Source organism: Gymnoscopelus microlampas (assembly GCF_963454915.1).
Source record: "Gymnoscopelus microlampas genome assembly, chromosome: 4".
NCBI lineage: Eukaryota > Metazoa > Chordata > Actinopteri > Myctophiformes > Myctophidae > Gymnoscopelus > Gymnoscopelus microlampas.
The window spans coordinates 38,358,630-38,378,421 of NC_139941.1; the positions used below are offsets into that span (position 1 = coordinate 38,358,630).

Sequence of the window (19,792 nt, forward strand, 5' to 3'; positions counted from 1 at the left end):
GTTATATCCGCATTCAGGCTAAAAGACATACTCTAACATACACAGACACAAATCCTGTTGAGCTGAGCTGAGCAGAGATACCCTACCAGCCCTCCAAGGCACAATTAGGATTTCACGGGGGGAAGAAATCTACATTCCTGCACACATGAAAAAAAAGTCCTTTCTCCCCGTCTACAACAATATCAACTTTTTACTCTAGGAAGAACCTGAAGCACCACTCAATAGGATTTGGACAAAGAAATAAAGAAAAACAAAAGCCATAAGAAATATATATCTAAATTTAAGCTGCAGTTGTTTTAAAAAAAAAAGAAAAAGAGAAGATTCATGGTTGAGGAAAATCCAGTCCTAAGCTTCCCAGCTCCAATCAATTTCTCCCATTCTATGTGATATGAAAAGGAGCAACCACTCATAGTTTGTTTGAAGTGTCTGGCTGTGTTGGTACTGTGCTATAATGGACAACATTTTGTATGAACAGCCATAATCTGAACTATTTTAACATATTTCAAACATCCAGCTGAAGTATGTGAGGTCAAGGGCTTGGCTATTTGAATAAAGAGAAGCAAGAAATCAAACCATATTTTATAAGGTGGCCTAACATTTGAATATGTTTTATACTACAAGAGATTTAGAGATGTTTTAGAACATCATGGCTTCTACGTAATGTAATATCTAGCATTTATTGGTATGTCTCATCCAAACGCAATGTATTCACTTAATCCAGTCACTTTCACACCACTAAACAGCCTACAGAACATTAACGGAACACATGCAAAATGTAAATGTACAATCAATGTGAGAATCCATGGAAAACGTTTTAGACTTAGACTTTAAGACTTCTCTCTGCACAGGGAAGTTTTATTTTTGTTAATAATTGTTATATCATAGCAAAGATTGATTGATCAGAGTTCTACTGGAAGCATAGTACTGCAGTACTTTATGGTACAGTATTTTACACTAAACATGAATAATAAGACAAAAACACACTTGTGTGTAATGTGGACGCATTTTATGATGTGAAAACCACTACACAATGGTCAGATGACCCTGCATTGCTACAGTAGGAGTAGCAATTGAACCATAAGAGCTACTGTATGTCTTAGCCAATACAATGCATGGCATGTTGCACATGGAAGGTGAACAGTAACTCTCAAAGCACTGCAATGTTTAAGGGGTGAAAATAATAGAAAATTGTATAGACCAGTGTGGAATATAGCTTCTGCTTGTCGGTAGGATTGCTACGCTAATTAGTAAATAAGCAGTTTATGGGTCCATTAGCAGCAAAAGTCACTGATGTTTCAAAACACCTAGGAGTCCTATTTGACCAACATATGAGCTTTGAATCACATGTAAAAAAGAGGTACAAACTTGTTTCCTTAAACAAAGAAACATTGCCAAAATCAAACACCTGAGGTACAAAGTGAGATTACTTCTTCAGACAAAGGCCTTCTCATTATCCCAAAAATACGAGGCTGAAAACTAATGGGCGATCGAGCTTTTGCAGTGGTACCCCCGTCCCCCACTCTCTGGAAAGGCCTACCACTGCCTCTAAGAGTCTAAGAAATGGAGAGTGAGTTGATGCCTTTACAAATCTGCTAAAAAGGCATTTATTATGTTTAACTGTTTTTGACTTCAATTTATTGTTACTGTGATGTTTCTATTTTTGTATTATTACAGTTTTTGTACAGCACATTTGTTTTGAAAGGCGATTCATAAATAAACGTTACCTTACCTAGTTATTATTAAATCATGTCCTGTCAAGAAATTATTAATATTTGACAAATAAGACATAATGACAAGTCAACCCAGCAAAGATTTCTTATGATCATCACTCCTAATATGCATCTGATGAGGTCACCAAAGGTCAACTTCAAGGAAATAACATCTGTAGGATGACCATGTTTCCTGTCATTTTTTTCATGTGATGAGATTGATTTAATTGTGATGGACACTAAGTTAAATACCATGATGGCAATAAAGAGGTTCATGCTTCAGCTGCAATAAGTGTTTCCAAATTTAAACATACAGTTCATCTGATGAGATCAGGCAAAGTCTCTGCCCTGCAGCAGATACATAGTGCATTGTGTCAAATGAGGACATCGGAATGCTTGAGTTTGACTAAGACCTTTCAAATGGGCAGTCTTTGAAGTGACGATTCAAAAAACACAACCGTCACTTCCCATTTCCGCATCAAGTTGTTTTCTATCTCGAGAAAAGGTTAACATCATCATCTATCAGACAAATGCCCAAATCTGTACACACACTTAGAAAGTTGCTGGCCAGATAGATCATGCCATATCTGTGGTTATGCCTCCGTTTTCACTTGCCATTAGGGGTGCCATTAGGGGTGAAACAATTAATTGAACGACAGAACATTTTTCAAATACAATTTTAGCAATCAAATTAGCGGTTTAGTGATGTATCATGTAAATATTTCTAATATGTGCCATTTACAATTCCACCAAAATGTGAACGCTTGCTTTTTGTTCAATATTATAAAGTGAAAATGTATGTTTTTGTGGGTCTTTAGGGCTGAGGGACAATTCCCAGCATGCCTCAGGGATGCTCCGATGTTCAATATTCTTAGTTTATTGTATTATTAATTGTATTGGGATTTACTTATGGGAAATGAGTTATGGAAAATAAATGTGCCATGTTGTTTTGTGCTGAGCATTATCCATTTACATTATGTGTGTGTTTCTGGGTTTACACAGAGCCATTTAAGGAGAGTTGCGCCATCTCCGTTCACTTCATAGGGCCAGTCTTCTACAGAGCCTTCTATTGGCGAATAGTGACAAAGCCCTGAACCGGAAGACCCTGTTTCTGCCCCCTCATTGACGGAACTCTCTAATACAAGACTCTGGGTTTACAGTACATCCTGGGTAAGTGCAGTAGACACTGCCTCTGCCCTCTTGAGTTCCAGTTGTGGATGTGAATGCATTTGTGAGCTGTTTGACACAGGCGACAGTGGCTCAGGAGGCAGAGCGGCCACTTCCGAATCGGAAGGTTCCGGTTTGATCCCTGGCTCCCCCTGTGTTACTGTCGAAGTGCCCTTGAGCAAGACACTGAACCCCTAACTGCCCCTGATGAGCAGGTTGGTGCCTTGCATGGCTTCCTCCACTGTCTGTGTGTGAATGGTTGAATGTAATGCACATTGTAAGGCACTTTTAGATAAAGGTGCTATATAAATGCACCATTTACCCATAAAATAGTGTTCCTAGTAAAAGCTGTTTCTTCAGAGGATAAATCTACCGGTCATTACAAAATTAAACAATTTCAAATGTCTGTTTGGGTTCAGATAACTTGAGCATTTATCATCCTTTGGGCTTTATAATCTTATTTTAGCATCATGCCATTGGCTAAATGAATCACATAGATCAACTGAATAATCAAAATAAATAAATAACTAAAACAGCAACAACAAAGATGACAGATGAATTGATGACAAAAATTATCATTAGTTGCAGCCCTACCTCTTATGACATTCACAGAAAGAAACAACGGATCCTGCCAACACCTACTCTATGTGAAAGCTCTTTCAGTTCAGCTCAGAAGCTGAGAGCACCAAACCTCCACACCAGTGTGGGCAGTTCTGGCACTGCCACGTGCCTAAGCGCACTGACTGAGTGCAACAGTTGGACTAATAACCCATTCAATCCGGGAACGCATCTGTGTTAATTTAAATGTCTTTGGATCTGTAGATCTGCTATTTTTTTTAAATCATGATAATTTGTGCAAATCCTTGAATATATATACATTTTTAACTCAAACCTTTGCTTCTGGGGGTCCCTGGAACAAAATATTTTGAGATGGGGGGGGGGGGTCCGCGGACAAATACATATCATTTTGGGGGTCCTTGACATGAAAAAAGTTTGAGAACCACTGATGTTAAAGCAACATACGTTTTGTTTTTTTTTGGGGGGGGATTTTGAAGATATTTGTAGAATCCCCAGAAGCAAAGATTTGAGTTAAAAATGTTCGCTTTAAAAAACATATACAGTATATTCAAATATTTACACAAATGTTCACGATTTTTCAACAAAACAAATAGCAGATCTACAAACACATAGCGCGGCACTCTGTGCCGTGCTATGAGCTTGTAGATCTGCTATTTTTGAATAGCCTTAAGTATAAAATAATGGTTATAGCTAAAAATCTAAAATGACACAGTATGCGTTCCCGGATTGAATGGGATAACAGAACCCCCCCCCCCCCCCCCCCTTAAAAAAAAGAAAGAAAGCTGGATGCACAAGCAGGGACAGCTATACTATAGCTACACAGCAGAAAGGGAAAAAGCCTTGACTTCTGCCCACCTCTCTCATACTGTGAGTTGAAACGTCCACAATGCCACTCAGGTCTTAGTGCCACAAGGGGCGGTGAGCTTGATACAGCTTCAGCCACTTCAGGGTAAAGCAAATCACTTTAATATGTTAAGAAGATTAAGCTGGATAAATGTCTAGATAATTTTTTTATAAAGCCACGTAAATCTCCAGTGTTTTTATTTGGGGAGGGGCGGTATGTGAGTCAGTTGAGACGATCAACACAAACCTTCCAACATGCAATGCGATTGGCTAAGGCAAATTGGGCTTATTCGAGATTTTGCATTTTAAGCTTCTTGGATCTAAGACCATCCCACCTCTTTCTTATTATTTTTAACACCAACCCCAAGGACAACTAAACTATGGAAACATGTTGGTCACAAGCTCATGGATCTGGTCTTATCCTTCTTATGCTGGCAAAAAATACAAAATAAACATAAAGAAGGAGAAATACTGAATGCAATAGTTCATATTTGACAATTTTGTACAAGATAAAGCATCCATATCAAACAATAATTTCTAATAATAATTTCTTTATACATGATTAGCGTCCCTAGTGTGTTAAGATTAAAATACTCTTAAATCTGATATTATAAATAAAATCATGTAAGCAAAATGTTCTTAAAGCAAAGTAGGTGACTGACTTTTTTCCCCCTAAGAGGAGTATTCTGAAGTTATGTGCCTGTCAGCTAGCTGTGCTGGAAATTCAGTGTGGAAACGAACGGGAGAAATGGAACAAATAATGTAAAGGGATTAACAAATCATTTGCATACCATTTTCTGCGCTTCCAAACTACAGGATCAAAGAAATGACATGCAAGTGATATCTGTTCAGCTTTATCACACACTATTTCCAACCTCTGAACGCTTGGGGGTGTCAATGTGTCAACTGATGTGGTGATGACCACTAACAATGCTAATTCGACTGTACGAGTCTGTAACAAAGGATATCAAGTAGCACAGTATCATAGTTTGCTTTCCTGAACACTGTATGCGCTGTGCAAAAATATCTATGATATAGTATAGAAGTCAGGGAAAAAGGAAAACAGGTATCATGTGCAGACCATAGAAATTCCATAACCAGACTCGGAAAGGATGCACTTTTTAAGGTTCTTATACTTTCACTGTGCCAAATGTGTGTTAACCCCTTTTTTCTTTACCACCGTCTCTCCATCCACAGTTAAGACAATAACACCACAAGGAGATGAAGGGGATGGCATTATGGAGAGTTAAGACAGGAAGAGCAGCCCTGAAGCTGTGAATCAGAGGATTGGGACAGCTAGAGCTGGAACTAAACCTTGTGCCGGACCACAGATGAGAAGCACAAAACAATTTAGGCAAAATGCCACTAAGCCAAGCACATGAGGGTCTTAAATAAACTTCATGTGATCACTTCAAACTTTAGGATTATTTAGTTGTTCTAAATTAAAAAGAGAAGTTCCAGAGAAGTCAATTATTGTACCTGAGGTTTATGTATACATTAAATGGCCACACAGTAACAGTGTGTCAGGATCAGGATACAATCTCAATTAAAATATTCAATGATAAGGGACAAAGGAAAGAAAGAAAGACAGAAAGACAGAAAGAAAGAAAGAAAGACAGAAAGACAGAAAGAAAGAAAGAAAGAAAGAAAGACAGAAAGACAGAAAGACAGAAAGAAAGAAAGAACCTGTAGGGAATGCAAGACATAAAAAGACAAATACATTTAAAAAAAGAGCAGACAATTTCTAATCAAACCTCTCTGACAGCCAAGAGGACAATATGAATGTCTTTGGACTTTACGAGGCCACAGATTTGGAACTTCTCATTAAGAAAATGTACATATTACTCAGTGCCAAAAGTGTGATCCACTCGTCTGCAGATCTTACAACTCTTCCCTGGCAAACGTTAGGTTTCTCAGCCTCATATAAATAGAAATTTAATCTTGTATGTTTATCTAAGCATTCACTGCAGCAGATGCACTTCCCGTGCAGATTATGAATCACTGTTTGAACAGACCATGCAGTCAATGTATATGAACTGACAGGTTAGAATTTCAGGGCAAATAATTAGAAGCCGCAGGTTTGGTAGACATTTATATTATCAACTTGGTGTTGGCTTTATACTGTGATTTGCTTGCCAGAGAGCTCTAATTAACAACTTTCACAAATCTCATGCATGATGTCAGTAGGCGATCTTTACAGATTTTTTTTTACCAGACCTAATAATACCTACAGTATGGTACATTATCAATATGGAAAAAATAGTAATAATTTAATAATACTACTTAATGCTTTGATTTAATTACTATATTGGCGTATTACACCTTTGCCCTTGAATAGGTTAGTACAAGAAATATTTAGGGTTAAACTAACAATCTTTGAACAATACCATGGATTTTCAATCAGAGGCCTATTGAGTGCACTTCAAATGTGGAATCACCTGCTGAGTTTTAGTCAAAGGCTGAAGGTCTATCTAGCATCCCTGCTTGCATAAAAATCTGACTATTGTCAGACAAGACAATCACCAGCTTATATGGGCAAATATGGAGATCTGGTTGTCCAGAACCACCGATCAGACCACTATGTCCATATATGGGCATGCCCATATAGGGGGGCGACCGACTTCAAACTTGCGGTGCGTATCACTGAGGACCCGAGGGCGTGAAAAATATTACAGACAAAGAAAATAATCAACAGTGATGGTTTTACATTGAGATTAGATTTGAGGAGGGGAAAAACACATTTAAAATCGAGTGGACAAGGTTCTACTCCAACTTGCATTGTTCCCAAGTTTGCCATTTTTGTTATTTTTTTTAAGTAAAAGTGGTTAACTGTGTCTGGGTTTTATAAATAATCAACCAAATGAAAAGTATTAACAAGAGCGTGTGAGTAAATAATAACTACACTGACAGGATCCATTGGAAAACATCCTTTTTTCCCATTTTCTGAAAATTAACTCATTGAGTGCCACAATCCGTCAAATCCGTCACGTGGCCTGACGCCCAGAGCGCCACAATCCGTCAAATCCGTCATAAAAAATTTTTCCAAAAAAAAAATTTTTTTCAAAATAAAAGTTTTTTTTTTTTTTTTTTTTTTTTTGGGAAAAACATGTTCAGAACCCAAGATATGATGATTTGAAGATTTGCTGCTCCATCCACTCCTTGTTTAACCTATAACTTAAAAAGGCTGTATCTCGCTTCCTAAGCACTTTTTTTTTACAATGAATTTTGGCTGTGGCACTCAGAACCAAAATTCCATTAACATGAATAAATAAGCTTGGCACTGAATGAGTTAAGGGTTTTGGACATACAAGGTTTTTACCCAACAGCAACGATATGATGTTCATATTTGATAATAACACTATGTTATGGGTTTAAAGGAGACATCATGTCTGACCAGTAAAAGGAAGGTCCATCTAACTTTCACTCTGTTATGCAATATTCCATCAGTGGAGAGATACCCACATATTGTGTACTGTCACCACATTTGTGGACTTCCTGATGTGGATCATCAAAATTCTTGACAACTTGTGCAAATCTGACTGACGCAATATCACCCATGACAACTAGCCTATAACTAACTGACGAACAAATATTACTTCCCTCTTCCCCTTTATTGGAAGAACTACGTAGACTGGATAGAGCACACAGATGAGTTGGTGAAATAAAAGCAATAAAAGCCAGTGTTACCAATACATAAATTGTGCCACTGATAAATATTGAAGTTAAAATAAAAGAAAGAATTTAAACTAGAGGACATGTCTTACAATAGAAAATGTAAGTAGCTTAGGACTATGGCCATAGTTTATTTTGAAGAGCTATACATATTTTTGATATAACTCATTTGGAGGGGTGGAAATTGCCGTGCTCATATTCCTCTCAGAGCTCAGCCCCACAGTCAACTCTGTCTCTCCAACAGGGACATGCCAATATGTCAGTGTAAAATAAAAAGATAGAGTTAGTGCAATGCGAATTTATGCTGGGGAACTTCATGTCAATATTGGAAGATGTAACGAACATAGCAGCCTTTTCATCAGATGAATAGCATGTCACTTTGAGCTTACAGAGTAAAAGGTTAATTAACAAGCTTATGTGCAGTGGGTACGAAAGTGGTTGAGGATTCAACAAGGAAAAAAGTTACTAGTATACTCAATGGCTACTTATTGATTCAAACAAATTAATTGGAAACAAGTGTAATCACATCTTGACATTACATTTGCATCACCACAATCAACATATAGTGTGACTGCAGCGTGACTACACTGGCAGACTTGTATGGTCATGTCACTAGTCAGTATGGACATGGTCACAAGTCTGTCTCTGGTCATGGTCACTAGTTAGTATGGTCATCACTAGTCAGTATGGACATGGTCACTAGTCAGTATAGTCAAGGCCACTAGACACTCTGGTCATTGTCACTAGTCAGTCTGCCCTCACACCTAGCTGACTGATTCGTTTGCACCTGATGCCATGACGACACATTGAGGTTAGACAACACACTCCATATTTGGGCGTAGCTGCATTGGGAACTCCTTGCTTATGGCTGAGTCATGGTGACATGAGCGTGACATCAGAGGTCCGCCCGCCGGCTAAGCCAATTTTAATATAGAAACCTAACCTGCAGGCATAGCTTGCTATACGCTATATATTTCCCAGGACAATTACTCCTTTTCTAGGACAATTTGACTATTTTGTCATTTTCCATTGGCTTTTCCATGTCTGGAAAACTGCATCAAACAAAACATTCTAGGTTTTCCAGGATCTTTCTGTCTCTCTACTGTCTAAAACTAAAGCTAAGGGACCTCAACCTTGGGGGTGAACCGCTTGCGTCAATAGTTTTAGTTCGGACTGTAGTGGTCTGCACAGCGCTGACATCTTACACAACATGTAAATCACTCCTCTCGGTGGAAGCATGGCTTATGTGGCTTATTGCCTCTCTCCATTCCACTGAATATGCATAATCAATCCAGCGCTTCTAGTAACAGTGTCTGTAATTCTTCCCTTTTCACAGCCCTGCATGAATCATACATGTTGCGTAGAAATGGGAAATGACTGAACGAAGTGGGTCACGGGTCACTTTAACAGGGATGTTATTATGACAAAGGGGAACATTAGCTAAGGAAATAAACTCCCTGAATCTTGGCTAAACGAGCAGCCGTGATCCAACAGAGCCAACAACGCCCACCTGATGACACTGAATACTCAATTAGATAGACATTACATTTTTCACTTGTAGACCCTCGGTGTGATTTAATGGCATGTGAGGATGAGCATTCAGGATGTCTAAATATACATTCTTGACTCTTCGCTGAATAAGGCCCATCGCCTACAGAAAATAAAATCCCTGTCTTTGCGGTCTCCGATACCCCCAACACGAAGACCTTTCAGGAATCCTGCATGGGTGGACGTGTAGGCTTTCCTAGGAATGACAAGGTCTGCTGGAGAGGAACCCCACCCTCGCTTTCTCCAGCATGCCAAGGCGAAGGAGAGTGGGCAGTGCTGAGACGGCAGCCTGCCGTGGGCACTGCCAGGCTTAAAGCTGCCCTGTCGTCATCAGAGGCTTGCAGAAAAGAACACTGAAATTCACCAAAAAAAAGGGAGGGGGATCGTTGCATTTAAATCCTCTCTTGACGCCCCCGCATGTTTTAGCAAAGCATGAAAATCATTCAGAGAGAGAAAGAGAAGGAGAAAAAGATGGAGAGAAATAGAGAGGAAACAGCTATTAGTGGCGGTAAGCAAGCTCAACAGATCATGGTGAGGCAGGTCTAATCAGAGTAATGGTTTAAACCTTCATTCCATCCACCAGATGCAAGAACGTCTACCTAAAAACAAGGCTTTGAAATCCGCCATGCCTAAGAGTGTGCCCTGTGGCTCTGGTCCCACCTCAAAGAAACAACTCGGGGAACTCTGCACGTTTGGTACAACCATGGACTGAAGAGAACTCCTGTGACCAGTTTTGCTTAAACTGAAGACACTGATTGAGCATGTTTCTAACAATATATAAACTCACAATTATAGCTGCAGTGCAGCAATGGTCGGGGCCAGGCAATTTGAGAAGGAAGGAGAAGTACTATAGGAAGAGGAGGAAGTCATACTGTATAATTTTCACTGGTATATTTTTCTGATAGTCTGGTTGTCCGTACCACCCTCTGCAGTGCTTTGCAGTTGAGTGCATTGCAGTTCTCATGCCAGGCATTAATGAATACAGTCAGGATGCTCTCGGTGGTGCCTCTGTAGAAGGTTTGTAGGATCTTGCCCCGTGTCTAACTTTTTCAGCCTCCTGAGGTGAAATACGTAGGCATTGCTGTGCCGATTTCACCATATGACCCGTGTGCTCATCCAAGGAGAGTGAGATGTGATGTGAGATGAACGCTGAGGAACTGCTGACTCTCTCTAGAGTTGATGGTTATGGGGTCCAGCTACCCTCCTCTCTTTCTGTAGTCCACAATCAGCTCCTTGGTCTCGTTGACATTGAGAGGCTATGTCGTGTGGCTCTGCAGGAGCATAGTCGTCTATCGTCAGTTTGTGTGAACGTTTGCTATTCCCTTTTGACCTCCCCCACCGGGAAACCAGATCCGGGGTCACGGCACCAATGTAACGCCTGGGATTCGAACCCGGGTCCCCCGCGTGGAAAGCCAACATCTTAACATCTACAGTAGGACTGATCACCGCCAACCTTTGTAAGCACACTGTCAGCAGGTCAACTTAGTAAATCCATGCATTTTCCTCCCCACATACATTAATTATGTTATAATATGTTTTCTGAAATATGTAACTTGAATTTTATAATGATGACAATGGGGGTCGGATCGGGTAGAAACTTTGCCCAAATATGGAGTCATATGCCATAAGTAAGTCATAGATGACTCGTCACAGACTGGCCACATGATGGTCCAAGATCCACATTGAAGCCATGATGTTCCCATGAAGATCTCAAAATCCAATTTAATTCAGATTATTTTTTTCCGGTGTGGCTCTGCAAGATGCTAGCGGTCTATAAGATTGTTGGTGTGTGTGTTTCTGTGTGTCTAGGGCTAATCTCGCGAACTGCTGGACAGATCAGCGCCAAATGTCTTGTGCACAATCCCAGTAGGCCATAGAAGTAGATCCACTACATTTTCCACATGTTTTATACTTGTTGAAATATTTAACTTAATGGAAGTTAAATATTCCATTCCATTGATATGCTGATTGGGCTGAAACCTTGCCCTTCTACAAACTCCCGCTTTAAGCTTGGATGGGTGCAATACTTTTCTTCAGTGTTTCATACAAATATGGTGTTGTGAACTATTCTCATATAACACTGACTTTATTGTAATACTGTTTAAGTGGTTAACATAATCATAAAAGCCTATTCTGAAAAGAAAGTGTACTCACGTAATACTGTGACCTTTCTATTAACTTAATGTGTTTCCTACTGGTTTCAATAATTAGTCAACCTACTGTATATTCCATCAAAAGGTTAAGGTCAGGTTTTCTCCACTGGCATCCTTCATTTATACTCCACAGTATTATATTACATATTAAAGATATGTTTTTGCCAAAACAAGTGTTAAATAGCTCTGATATTCTGATAATCATTGTCTCCCTGTCTCTTCAGCTCTTTAGTAAACAGAAAATGAATTTTCAGGTCAGGATACCAATTATATCCGATTAGGAGAGATAATTCATACAGGATACAGGATAAACAAGTGAAATAGGAAGTGACGACACAAAGAAAGCAGACAATAAAAAATAGAAAAAGGAACAGAATTTAAGCTGATACAGTACGTACTCTCTCCTGATTGGCTGAAATGGGCATTCCACCTGAAAATGTATTTTCTGTTAGTTAAAGACGCACTGAAGTGACATTTTCGGTCATTTTATTTTGAAGGTTCAGCCCGAAACGTCGGCTCAACGACTCTAAACCAATCAGAAGGTCCCATCCCTTCAGGCTATGGGACGTTGGATCTCAATCACTTCAGCCGGCTAGTGTTTGTTTACAAGTGAGAGAGAGACGGCCAGTGAAGCACGTTTGCTACTACCTGGCTTATTTCTAACCTATAATGTTTTCAGATACATATTTTAGTGTGCAGATGAAGTTTAAAATGAGTAATACACTCATCTTCAATGAGATTCAAAACGGAGTATCTCTGTAATTAAAATCAGCTGTGTTTGAAGAACGTGCAGCTATGGGAATCAAACAGGTGCATGTAATCAAGATTCATTTATATTCGTGAAGGCTGTATTATGTCATCACGCAGCACGTTTTCGTTTACAGGAAGTAATTAAGATTGGCTTTTTAGGGACTTTAGATGTAAAAATACACAAAAATGTTTTTTTTTCATTTTTTTTGGCATCTATTGTAAGGTATGCCCATATGATGACCACGGATATGCTCTAAAAGTGTGAAAAACATATTTTTCATTTCACTACACCTTTAAAGAGCGAGGGACAAGTTCAGCTCCTGTGGCAAGTCATTACTTTAAGGATCTGTTGTTTATGTGGCCCTTTGCTTTTGTTTTTGGTCATAAGTGCCTATTTAGAAAGAGACAAGTTTACTGGACTACTGCCCATTGTGCTCTGTTACTCTGCAGACTATTGCATCTCAGTAATGAAGTGGATGTCACAAAGGGTGGATTTGGGACTGACTAACCACTGGTCTCTAGCTCAGCTACTGGGTACAACGGTTGAGTGGCAGAGAATAGCAGTAGTAGAAGTAGAAACCCCTGCCCTAGTGCCACAGGCAGAAGACTCTGTGATCTTTCACTAGTGTGTGTTTGCACAAGTGTCAGGAGAAAAGGAGAATTACATCTCAAAGCCCAATAAATAAAGTTTGTATTGATTTAATCTAACATGTAATCTGTTTTGCTGTCTGACACTGATTCTGGCAATAAAAGAGAATCATGTAAGACAGCATTATAGATAATACGACCATAGATCAACTGGAGTTTGGGCAAGAGAAGAGCAATAGATCATGTTCAAGCGAGACTGCTTAGCTCTGGAATTCATAAACTACCTCCTAAATTGAGGTGGCTTTCAATTTAAGTTTTCAATTTAGCGATATAGGATTTGGTGTACGGTTGATGCAGTTTCTTTGTCAATTTCACCAGGGGGGTTCTCTGGACTGGGAACTGTATCTCTCGCTCTTTCTTTCTTTCTTTCTCTCTCTGTCTGTCTCTCTCTCAATATCTTATTCTCAAATAGAACTCTATAGTGCATTCCATATGGGCCTCTGAAATTTTTAAATCACAGACAATTTCAATGCAACTCTAATTGTATCATACCTGTTAATATTTTGATATGCATATACTGTATAATACATATACAGTATATTTATATAGCTTATGACATACTACTACTATACACCTACGTTGAGAAATTCCACTGCTGTTTCCATTCCTGTCATCTTTAGCAATGTTTATGGTAGACAAGGCAGACAAATTACAATTAAAGTCTTTAGTGTTTATGTCACTTTTTTCCCATGCGTGCGCAGGCACACACACACAGCCACACAGCCGCACGCACACGCACACGCACACACACACACACACACACACACACACACACACACACACATACACACACACACACACACACACTTTCATACAAGTACATAACAAGCTGGTAATCTAATGCATCAACATAATTAAGATGAAATATATCAAAATAAAATAAGTGTTCATAATTTGAAAGATTACAATTAAAAATCAGTTTAATTAGTTATTATGGAGGCAGACAATGTCATTCCTTTAAATCAAAATGTGTGTTTGTTTTCAACACCAATAAGTATTATTTTTTTATTCTGAAACCGAAATTGTTACATTAAAAGAGACAAAGGGTTAATATACCATAACTCCAAAACAGGTGCAGCTTTGTCTTTTGTCTTTGTAACTTGAATGTCCTGTAATATCCCTAGCCATCAAATCAAATGAGCCAATTACACAACTTGCTACTTTTACACCAGAATTTGACATCTTACTACTGTATGTCCTAGATTCAATAATACAACCTTACCTATAGGCTTAAACACAGCCATTCTGCAAATGGTTTAAATTTGAGATGCTTGCACCACCCTCTGGTGATATAAGCTACAGTACAGTATATTAATTCAGGAGATAACAGAACATGTGAGATTTATAGACACAGAACAGATACATACCATAAGTAGGAGAGTGTGTGTGTGTGTGTGTGTGTGTGTGTGTGTGTGTGTGTGTGTGTGTGTGTGTGTGTGTGTGTGTGTGTGTGTGTGTGTGTGTGTCTGTGTGTGTGTCTGTGAGCGAGACAGATTGATTGATTGATTGATTGATGTACTTTATTTAGTAAGACATGAGAACAGTACATGGCAGTACATAACAGTACATGGAAGTACAAATTCGCAATACAAGGTCTACTAAACTGGATAGCTCAGTTAAGCACGTAGCTTGTTTAAGATGAGATCCCCATGCACACAAATCATGTTGACATATAAGAGACAGACAGATATACACACTACTATACAGAATGTCATACAATCAGTTTACAGGTTACTGGTATGAAGTATGAAGGGTGAAAAATATGTACAAAAAGAAAGAGAGGGGGGGGGGTAGGTTAGGTTAGGACATGGGGTAGGTTAGGACTTGGACAGGGGCCATTTTTGAATTGCAGCCTCCTGAAGGTGTATCTTTAGGGCATTTTTGAAAGTGAGTAGGGTTTTACACTCCTTTACTCCTTTTGGTAGGGCATTCCACACAGAGAGAGAGAGAGAGAAAGAGAGAGTGGGGCGGACTTAAATCATTACTGAATTGCGTATCATTTTATTGTTAATGAACTTGGTATTGGTACTGTATATTTTTAAGACTTTTTGTTTCACTGTAATGCCTCCATATCCTGCTCTTGTGTTGATGTAAAAAACAAGACTTATTTGCCCTCTAGTATTAAAACTAAAATGTGACCATACATTTTTTTTTAAATAAATTTCACAAAACGCATGTGAATTGGGATCTGAAAATGTTTTGGGTTCACCATGCTTTACAAGAAACAAAAGTATAAGTTATCTTGAAGGTTATAGGCTTTAATTTACATCGGCTAAGCTACCAGGCCAAGTGTCATTATAAAAGGTGACATTTCTGAAAATACCATGAAAACAATTTATCTCCAAAACTTTAGTTTCATTTAGGCATGCGTGCGCGCACACACACACACACACACACACACACACACACACACACACACACACACACACACACACACACACACACACACACACACACACACACACACACACACACACACACAGAGCTCACCATATCTGATTCAGGGAACCTTATCTGTGGAGCATCCCACACTTTGCTGATTCTCTCCCTGTCTCTCAGGTCCGGGGAAATTATGAGGCACTTATTGACGTTGACCTCTGGATAGATAACTTCTAGTCCCCCACTTAAACAAATAAGGACAGATAAAATGTTAAGTAATACAATGAATTTAACATGGCATCTCAATTGAATCATATAAAAGGCCAATGTGTGATGTGTTCTGCAGGAGGGACTCAGTCAGTCCACTACATCTCAGTGGCAAATATTGTACTTTTACTCCACTACATCTCAGTGGCAAATATCGTACTTTTACTCCACTACAATTATTTGAAAACTTTAGTTACTTTGTAGATATTATTACAAAACACACTAACCACTCCAGCCCTATGTACATTTTGGCCATTTGAAAATAGCAGATCTACAAGCTCACAATGCATTGCATTGTGAGCTTGTAGATCGGCTATTTCCAAAAGATTTTTTTACATTTTTAACTTGTGAAATGGGACACTCTGCATAATGAGTACGTTCTACTTTTGGTACTTTAAGTACATTTTGATACCAATGCTTTTACACTTTTAATCAAGTACATTTTTAATTCCAGACTTTTACTTGGAACAGAGCATTTCTACATTGCGGTATTGATACTTTTACTTAAGTAAGAAATGTGAGTACTTTTTCCAACACTGTGCACCAGTCACATTCATGTTTCCCAGAAAGATTAATTGGCAAAGTGGGTGACTTACTGGCAGAAAGAGGCATCCAAGGGACTCAGTGTTGGTCTAGTAGTAGTTGTTCCTCCTTCAACATGATGGTACAGCACGATACAAGCAGCAAAGGACAATGCCAGAAGCGGCCTTTGAACAGCCTGCAGAACAGCGGTGTAGATTTCATACACAGTGGTGGAAAGTAACTAAGCACGTGTACTCGAGTACAATTTTGAGGTATTTTCACTTTCCTCAGTAGGCCTATTTACAATTTTCAATACTTCTACTCCATCTCAGAGGCAAATATTGTATTTTTACTCCACTACAATTATTTGAAAACTTGTTACTAGTTACTTTGTAGATTTTGATTATTACAAAACATACATTAACCACTTCAGCCCTACATTTCGGCCATTTGAAAATAGCCTATCTACATCTGTTATTTTCAAAAGATCGTTTATACATTTTATACATTTGAAAACTTGTGAAATGGGACATTCTGCATAATGAGTACTACTTTTTGACACTTTATGTACACTTTGATACCAATACTTTTGTATTTTTACTCAATTAAGTTTTTAATTCCGTACTTTTACTTGTAACAGAGTACCTCTACATTGCATAGTATTGATACTTTTACTTAGTAAATGTGAGTAGGCAACTTTTTCCACCACTGTCTGCACCTGGCCACACCTACTGAAACCTGTTGGGCTAGATAGGGAGGCAAACCAAATTGCCACATCATACAGTAAACACGACCAAATATAAGCGGCCAAATTATTAAATTATGCTATGTTCATAATGCACAGTTGGCTAATATATGTTTTTGTCCAGTACTTTCCAAAAGATTTTAAAGTAGCGTTTGCTGCCCTCCACTGGGAGAAATCAGAGGTACGAGTTAGACTCGAGGACTGGACTCGAGAGTTAATGTTGTCGAGTAGTAAACCAGTAAACCAGCAGTACAGAGTCAGACAGAGAGGAGGCTTTTGATTAACACGAAGTAAAACAACGTATGCAAAGTATGACAAGTCTTCAAGTTCCCAATTAATGATGTTTCGCGGTACAGTACCATCGATTCGAAACGGTCGCTAAAGTTGCTTCCACTGTTAGTGCGTCGTTGCAGGGGGTATGCAGGATACTCGCTTTAGCTGCGCAGGACAGTGTTGCCAGATGTTGCGAGAGAAATAAGTAACCAAGCCCCCAAAAACAAGCCCAAAAGAAGTGGCCACATGAGCACTTCTTACGTCGGCTGTTTGAAAATAGCCGATCTACAAGCCCACAACGCGTCACGATGCGACGCGTTGTGAGCTTGTAGATCTGCTATTTCCAAAACCATTTTGAGGGGATTGGGGAAAAAAGGGGAAAATGTGGAATATTTTTAAGAACACAAATGTAGCACGGGAGTCCCGCACAAATTATAATTTCAGATGGGGGGGTCCGTGGACAAATAGGGCCTACACATTAATCTGGGGGTCCTTGACATGAAAATGTTTGGGAACCACAATTTCTCAGTTTAAACAACAATACAAATAAATAGAAAGCAAGCCCAAATAAGCAACAACACTTTAGAAACAAGCCCTAAAACCCGCAACTACCAGTATTTACAAGCAACTTCACAAGCCCAAAGTAGCTTATAATAAGCAGACATGGCAACACTGGCACAGGAGTGAGTGACGCACTTTGCTTGTTGGAAAAGTTCCAGCGGAGTATAGACGGTGTAGGTGTAGCCAAAATGAGCAGAACAGATCTACAAGTGTTAGCTAGATCTGTTCTTTTTGGGAAGCGACACCCTCGCGCGGATGTAGGATAGGTGGGCACTAGAGACATCTGGGCACCTCGATGTAAAATTGGCTTTTTTTGTCCAAAATGTAAAAACAAATATATATATATATTTGAAAAATGGTCTAAAGTAATGTGAAGTATACATGATGTGAACATGCATGGTACATCATTATCAGACTTAATTGTATCCTTCAACTTCTTGTTTATACTCCAAAATTGATATGGATATACTGTAGGTTTGTAGAAATATTTGACCTTAATTGTTGTTCTTTTTTTACATTTTGGACTGGATTTTACATTGGGGGGCCCAGATGTCCAAGTGCCCACCTATCCTGTATACATTACATTATGCCTATAGCTTTAAAAGTAATCAAAGAACGAGTGGACGTACGTTCTGCTACTTTCTTTATTTAGTAAACATTATCACATTTTCAAGAACACGTGCTACAGAATTCCAGATTTACAGCTCCTAAACAATATAACAACTTCAGAACAAACAACCCCAAAATACCTGATGACTAGATCAAATATCAATCAGCAGGCTTTGAACACTGAGAAAACATTCAAGTTTTATTTTTTCGTATTTTTTTTAATGTATTTATTATTATTTTATCAACCTCTTCAGTACAAGGCCTCTTAAACTATGCAATTGTGATTGTGCAGCATATTCTTTTCCTGGTTCTGCTAAAGCTCCCTTTGGTTTGTGCTTCTCTGCAGCTGTGATATTAGCACCCGAACATATGGAAAAGGGCCTCAGTGATTATGTTTGTGTGTGTGTGTGTGTGTGTGTGTGTGTGTGTGTGTGTGTGTGTGTGTGTGTGTGTGTGTGTGTGTGTGTGTGATATATACTAATCTCTTATAAGCATTGCCATTTCCTACCCTATTATGCAATTTGAATATACAGCAACCACAAACTGTTACAAAGCAGTGCTAGTCTGTGGTTCCCATGTAAACTTCTTCTTTATGCATAGAACAAAAATGTATTCATCTTGAACTATGCAATAGTCTGTATGAATTTGTATGCCACCTTTGAAAGGCAAGCCATGAAACAATTAATTTTGATAAAAGGTTATTTAAGTAGAATCCAACTTTCAGTCCGTTCCAACTCCGAATCATCATTGTCAGGGGCAGTGTGGCATTTTCTTTGGTGCTGCAGTGGCAGAATGAACAAGATAAAATGTTTAATGTAACTGACTGTTTTTGTTAATGTGTTATCCACTGATGTTGATGTTGCCTATAATTTTAAGTGGATATTCCCAAAGGTATAACTAATGTTACTGCACCTGAACAATGCTTTATGTATTTAATCTAACTAATGTCTAATGTTGTGGCTTGTATTATCATGTCACTCTTAGGCTACCAAGAAAGTTGCTGTAATTCACTTTCTCCAAAGGAGAAACTTTGAGATAAGTTTAACCTGTTAATGATTCTGTCATTTTATCATTGGTAACATTAGCCTATTTGTTATTGTTTTAAATCAGTGGTTAAGTTAACCCATAACATCAGTTGTGATATGTGCAATCCTGCAGACCAGCATAGACACAGACTAAAGATGTAATGTCAATTACCATTAAAAAAAGTATGAACCACACTGTCAAATATTGGGATGCTGGGATGGAAGAATCAATGTTTGCCTAAAATTGTATTATTTTTCACGGCATGGCACCGAAGGGCCCAGCCATCTAGAACAGAGTTGGTATGTACTGTACAGTACAGCATCTCTGTCCCCAAAAACGTA

General features: G+C 38.7%; 1 protein-coding gene across 1 annotated transcript in view; it reads right to left on the bottom strand.

The window, feature by feature from the left end:
* pebp4 (phosphatidylethanolamine binding protein 4) overlaps positions 1 to 17,427 on the bottom strand; it is a 59,896-nt gene extending 42,469 nt beyond the window's left edge. Inside the window, exons 1-3 of the mRNA XM_084056335.1 lie at positions 17,342 to 17,427; positions 16,312 to 16,433; positions 15,560 to 15,692 (exon numbers count right to left, since the gene is read on the bottom strand). Coding sequence (XP_083912461.1) covers positions 15,560 to 15,692; positions 16,312 to 16,433; positions 17,342 to 17,344 — 258 coding nt within the window. The 5' untranslated portion in view covers positions 17,345 to 17,427. The remainder of the gene's footprint in view (positions 1 to 15,559; positions 15,693 to 16,311; positions 16,434 to 17,341) is intronic.
* Positions 17,428 to 19,792: the final 2,365 nt, after the last annotated feature.